The sequence below is a fragment of the Eucalyptus grandis genome, chromosome 8 (assembly GCF_016545825.1).
Source record: "Eucalyptus grandis isolate ANBG69807.140 chromosome 8, ASM1654582v1, whole genome shotgun sequence".
Taxonomy (NCBI): Eukaryota; Viridiplantae; Streptophyta; class Magnoliopsida; order Myrtales; family Myrtaceae; genus Eucalyptus; species Eucalyptus grandis.
In genome coordinates, this window is record NC_052619.1 from 59,185,664 (window position 1) to 59,192,159 (window position 6,496).

At 38.7% G+C, this 6,496-nt stretch overlaps 1 protein-coding gene across 1 annotated transcript; it reads right to left on the reverse strand.

The window, feature by feature from the left end:
* Positions 1-4,266: 4,266 nt before the first annotated feature.
* LOC104415369 (protein LIGHT-DEPENDENT SHORT HYPOCOTYLS 1) lies at positions 4,267-6,096 on the reverse strand. Its single transcript, XM_010026653.3, has one exon. It carries the CDS (start codon positions 5,300-5,302, stop codon positions 4,727-4,729), a length of 576 nt encoding a protein of 191 aa, XP_010024955.1. The 5' UTR covers positions 5,303-6,096; the 3' UTR covers positions 4,267-4,726.
* Positions 6,097-6,496: the final 400 nt, after the last annotated feature.

Genomic DNA, 6,496 nt, shown 5'->3' on the forward strand with positions numbered 1-6,496 from the left:
CGTCTTGAATTTGCCGATTTGAATCAAGCACTCGAAATGATTAAGGAACTACTAAGTATGTTTGACTGGAGGTGTTAAAAAAATTCAAATATTGGTAACTCGAACTAGATCAAACCAAAATAAATGGAAATTTTTGGTTTAAGTTGTTCGTTTAGTAGTTTATGCTGGGTTCGGATAAAAAGCAAGTAATCCCTTTTTTTCTCCTGCGTTGTGACAGACCTCCCCATATAATCTCAAATTTTGGTAGTTATCTGATAAACAACGCCAAATTCTTGGTCATCCTTTTCTTTCTTAATACCAACCAAAAAAAAAAAAAAAAACACTAAAGTATGCCTAATTAACACTAACACCCTAAATTTTTTCTAGTTATCAAAACCCACAACTTTTATCGGTGTGACGAATGTATCTCCTTCACATTTCTGTCCAAGACAATCGGTGAAAATTCTTATGTGGTAGCTCATGTGGATAATAGTTGGCAAACAAAATTGACATAGAAATTGACATGGATCGGATGTGGTTATATTGAAGCCAAAACGACATTATTTTTGAAGTTAACACATCGACAACTAACTTGGACTTGATTATAAATGATGTAAACTTAATCGAAGTCGGAGTTATTTCACAAAGACTTGCCATGGTAAGGAAGAAGGGAAGAACAAGCACACTTGGAGTTGAGGAAAAAAAGCCACAAAAAAAAAAAGTCAAACTAAATTTTTTTGTGTGCCAAAAAACCTCAAATTATACCTATTATGACACATATAACTTAAATTTTTTTTGTGATACAAAAAATCACAAACTTTACCTACAGTGACTATAGTGACACATTTAGCTTCTATTAAGATTCCGTTCAGCCAAAATAATGTCATGATCATGTGAGCATCATGTTAACATTATTTGCTTCCTAGTGTTCATGTTCTCATTGACAGAATTTTGACGAAAGGTAAATTTATGACACAAGTACAAATTTGAGTTTTTTAGTGTCAAGGAAAAAAGTTTAAAATAAATATACCATAATGGATAGGGTTTTTGGTGACTTTTGCCCTTAATAATAGAGTAAAGCAATTGATTCAAATCTACAGGTAAGCGGCTTACCTTTCTTTTCTTTCTTTCCTTTTTTTTTTTTTTTTTTTTTTTTTTTTTGGAAGGGGGGGATGTTGGGAATAAGCTGGTTATCTATTTAACGTTGATGTTGAAAGTTTTCAGATTGAACATACTATTCATGATCTCTTGTTTATGAACATCAAAATCAGATAGATGTTTCGTGTTCCCCTTCCAAATATGGTTCGAGAAACCTTTGGTTCACCGAACCTAAATGCGTCAGACTACCTAAAGGAAAATATCTAGAAAGATCCCATCTCAAGACAATGTTTGTGTTGAGGTGCAACTCAATGAGCTACATGAATCAGACACAAAACCTACATAATCACTGGCCACATGATCGAAAGAACTGGCTGGAAACGATGGAAAAACCTCTGAAAAAACCTTACTGAAGGTTAAAGAGAGATGAAACGTAATCTTTACTCTTTTAAACATAACTTCTTTGGTTGGCTACAACCGATCTGTCTTCAGTGTGAATTTTCTAACGAGAAACATAATCAACAACAGATGTTTGTCTTCAATTAAATGCGCCGGAAACAATAATTGTTGCCATAATCAAGGACATCTTTAGATATGATTATCATGCCATACACATTCAATGGCCTAAAATAGATCTTCGACTTGCTGCTACTGGCACAATATTTAGGTAACTTATCATCTGTCGATGGAAATAGCGGCTTATGTCAGATCAAACCTTCTCAAATTAAGGTGTAAACACATGATTATTTCGCCTATTTTACCAGAAGTGTGGTGTAACAATGTTTAACATGAATAAACATGTTGATATTTCTGTCTCATGTAAAAAGAAATTAATGAGACCAAATCTTCAGAACTTGCGACTGCGTGGTTACATGACTCTTTCATAAGCAGTAAAATTTGCGTTGGCATAACAATCGTAGACAAGGGCAAACCACAAAACGGGTTTAATGCCAGGGAGTGATTTTGTGTAGGTTAACGCTCACATATCATGCCTTCGTAGAATTTAGAAATGTCACGTACGGAGCTATGGGGAAAATCGTCAGCAATGCCCTTGATCATACAATTTTGGTAAGAATAAATAGCATATAAAGACTAAATAACAGGCATCTTTTATTTGTGAAAATAGAAAGGTTCTTTACAACAGAAGAGGCGTAATACTATTAAGTTTTTAAGCACATCTTCCATCCTGGAACTCCTGACCCCCCTTCTGAACTTACAAGAAATGTTCGCAAACAAGGAATTCACAAGGAAAAATAAAGAAAACGCAATCAAGAAAAATTGAACGTACTCACTTGCATCATCTACTTATATATCTTCTCTCTGGAAGACATTTGATGGTAATTTGAGTTTCGCACCAAAAGCTTCACGCATCAAGTTCAGAAGGAAAAATTGTAAGGACAGTGATAGATTAGACAACAAGCATCGGTTTGAAAGCTAATAGAAGTCTGTGAGCTATGAAATAGATTGGAAAAAATTAATACTGGTCTCTGCAAATGGTGCCTTATTGTTATACATTCTTTTAGACATTCTCAGAAGATCTTATTATGCTGAAAGTCCTCAACCTTTTGGATAAAATATAATAAGGTCATAAACATTTAATAAAACGAGCACTGTAAACCCTTGCATAACTTGACTTTTCCTCTGTAGCAACCTACGACTGCATTCCTACAAAACATATTTAGGATTTGATGATTTCTGTTTATATGACTTCAACTTCGCATGAAATTTCTCCAATGAAGTTAGAACCGTGCTTTCAGATAGTTTGATAAATGTCTTGTAAGAGCCATAACTAGGCCATCTTGACAGATGGAAAAGATATAAACTACTTCAAAACTGATTAAGAATGATTTAAAAACAGAATTAGGGAAAATCTCAGACCTGAAGATATATAAAATGATTTGTCGAGACTACCGTTTTTAAAAAATCATTGTTGATAGTGAAAGCCTTAGCTACAATATTTGGCACACAAGTAAAATTCACTCTTAGTATGGATAGTGCAAGCCTCAGCTAGATAAGCTTTGGAAATTCAACAAAAGAAGAAGCATAAATCCTGCAATATACGTATAATCCAGAACAGTAAATTTTGTTTCCTCTAGTTTTTAGTGAGTGATTCCATGAGATACTTTGAAAGTATCTTTAAACCATAAAGAAAGCACAATATAATAATCAGCTGAGGCATCTGGTTAATGAACTTGGGCAATATCCAGGTTTGAAGATGATTCAACAGAGAACAGAGAAGAACATATTTGCCAATGCAACCCCAAAGAACAACTCACTTTGCCCGTACGCCAGTCAAATACTGATATTTTGAATTAAACATCAAATAAATCAATGAAAACCTAGTACCTCTATAGGTAGCTAGTAACGAGCACTGAGCCCTAAATGCTGAATGCAAAATTATGATGTTGTATGTTATAATTACGAAAAACATATAATCTCGCGATAGGTAAGAGTAGGATTCCTTCAGCTCAGCTAGCCCTTTTTACATATTTAAAGATAAAAGTAGACATGTAAAAATTCAAAAGCATAATCTCTCAATCAAACTAACCATATGAGGTTTATATAGTATATACGATGTCTCAAAGGCTTGATCTAGGTGTGGACTATAGGAGACTCCAAAATATAAAACTGTGACACTCGTGTGTCTTCCGTTGTCATCCATCTGTAAGGAAAAGAAAAGTGAAAAAGGATGAAAATCCACTGTTTTGTCTTATTGCTTCTGTTTGAATTGATTTAACGTTGCTTTAAATGATACCTAACCACATCTTTACTATTAGTTTACCTCGTGAACTTTCCACTTCTCCAAATTCTTTTGTCCATAAGTAGCAAAACCTCTTTCAACTCTTTCTCAAGGTCAAACGAATTATGTTTGGGAGAGAGAGAAATGATCGTAGAGAGAGAGAGAAATTAATGCAATTGCATTTCCCCAATTTAAAAATTCCTTTTTCTGCCTTCTTGTAGGGGCTTATACTTGAGTATTGAAAAACATCTTAAAGATCTAATCATCGTAATTGAGTGCATGACACATGGAGAAGGAGAAATCATTTTAGTCAATATGAATAATTAAGACGAATGCACTCGAGTGAATGATCATCACAGTCAATGCATGATTGATCGGCAAACGAACGCACATCAATTATGGGGACTGCATAAAATATAACACACTTGATATGAGATTGAGAGAGAGAATTTTGCCAAACCTGGAGCTCAGATTCATCATCATTTGATCGAAGTACACTATGATTAATGACCCAGCTTGGCCACTGCTCATTTTTCCTTCTAAGAAATCTCCAGTCTAAACAGTTCATGACTAGTTCTTTCGCACACTACTGACACTACACCATCCACTCTTGTCTCCGAAAGAGAAGCTTCAAGGGGTACCCACAAATCTATAACATATCTTGCAGAAGCCAAAGCGAAAAAGTAGAAAAGACTATATAATGCAGGGCCAGGTCAAGGCTCTTTAGACCAATAAGGAGAAAAATCAGCACAAATTTGACCATACATATTCTACGATCACTAGAAAGTAAAATATAGAAATAGCAATAAGATAGGAAATACCCATGTTCCAAAAGAGGCAAAAGATGTCTCATATTGGCATCAAATCCATCATGATCCCACTTATCAGCATCAAACTGGCCTCTCATCTTCAGCTTGTTGCAGCAGCAGGCGGTGGGAGTGCATTGTTATTCGGCTTCTGCTTCGGCCTCTTCCTCTTCTTCTCATAGCTGACCCCCCGCGCCTTCGCCTGGAAGTCGCGGACCTCCCTCAGGTAGAGCCGCACGGCTCGGGCGCCAAACGGGTTCGCCTCGGGCCTGCCCCCGTGCTCCTCGAACGCGGCCCGCAGGCGGCCTATGAGTGCGTCGAGGCTGCCCCAGGCCTGGCGGAGCGGGCATGGGCAGGGTGCGGGCGGGTTCGGGAGGCCGAAGAAGGGGCAGTTCTGGTTGTGGACCTTGGTCTTGCCGAATTGGTCGAGGTACCGAAGGAATTCCAGAACATGGGCACCACTGCACATGGTGAGGGACAGCGGTGGCCTGTGGTTCCTCAGGTACTGGCAGAAGGTATTCCAGTCCCGCCGCTTCTGGTTCTCGTAGCGGCTTGGCGTGGGCGGCGACGCTGACATTTGTGACGACGAGCTCGCCCCGATTATGTGGGTATTGATGGTGATTGGGGTATCATAGTTGGGGTTGCTTGATGATGATTCTGGGACTGGGGCTAGCTCCATATAGGTAAGTGATGGGATGGTCTCTTGAAGTGGCTTTTCTTTTTTCTTGGATCTTAATTGGGGACGAGAGATCTGCTAATTTGGTAATATTGGGGTTCTTGCTGATCTAGGGTTTTGCTTCTTTTTCCCGATTGTGCAAGATCAAGTACCAAGAAAAGGTTATGGAAGTAGAAAGAGAGAGCTCGAGTCACTTTCCTGTCATGTGGAGAGAGAGAGAGAGAGAGAGAGAGAGAGAGAGCTTAATATTCCACACTCCTGCGCAGCTGAGAGAAGCTTTCCTTCAGGTGTTGGAATATAAACAATTCAAAATGAAAGGAGAGATTAAAATAAGGAGGATGGTGGATTTTGCATGGTATTGAGGTGTATTTTATGAAGAGTAGGGCAGACAGAGAGAAAAAAAATTTGAAAAAAGAGAGAAACCAGGGGGGAGAGCTAGAGGGGGTTCCTCTTTCCTTTTTTATCCCCTTGGCAAGATATGATGATCCCTATTGAAATTCAGGAAGACAGATTCTCCTCACACACTCCTTTTTGTGGGTCAAGAAAAGGAGAAACAAGAAAACTACTGATTCCTGCGATGGAGGATCAGTTGCTTCTTTGGGTGGACGATGGTTTCTGAAAAAGGAAAATGATTTTGCAGAGAGAGAGAGAGAGAGAGAGGATCAGATCATCGGATTTTTTTTTTCTTTCCAGGAAAAGACCCAGCAACTGAAGTTGCACTGTGCACACAAACACAACACTCTCTTCTCCTCTAGATAGCGAGAGAGAATGAGAGAAGACCAGTGGTCAAGACAGAGGCTGTCATCGGGTAATAAGTAAACAAACTGGGCGACTGTTTAGTCAAATGAGGACAACAACAGTTCCTTTCACTTGTACGCGCACAGTGAAAGCGATGGTGACCCCAAAAAGACGAGAGTGGACAAAAAACTGATTGCTTTGCGCAGGTTTAAAAAAAAAAACAAAACAGTCGCAATAATGGCGATCGAGTCTAATATCTCAGTGTTCTTGGGCGCGTCCCCGCCACGCATAAACGGACATGGTTGGACCGCAACAACGATGTTTGCTTGCAGGAACCTTCACAGCAATTACTCTGCCCTCTCCCTCTCACTCCGATCCAAGCTCAGCGAGGCACTGTACTTGCGATTTTACTTCTCATCTGCGAATGAAAGAGAGGTCATCGCCACATTACCATTTATT

What these genes read in the sequence shown, in the direction of transcription:
- LOC104415369 (XM_010026653.3), bottom strand. Translation starts at nt 5,302, where the DNA reads ATGGAGCTAGCCCCAGTCCCAGAATCATCATCAAGCAACCCCAACTAT.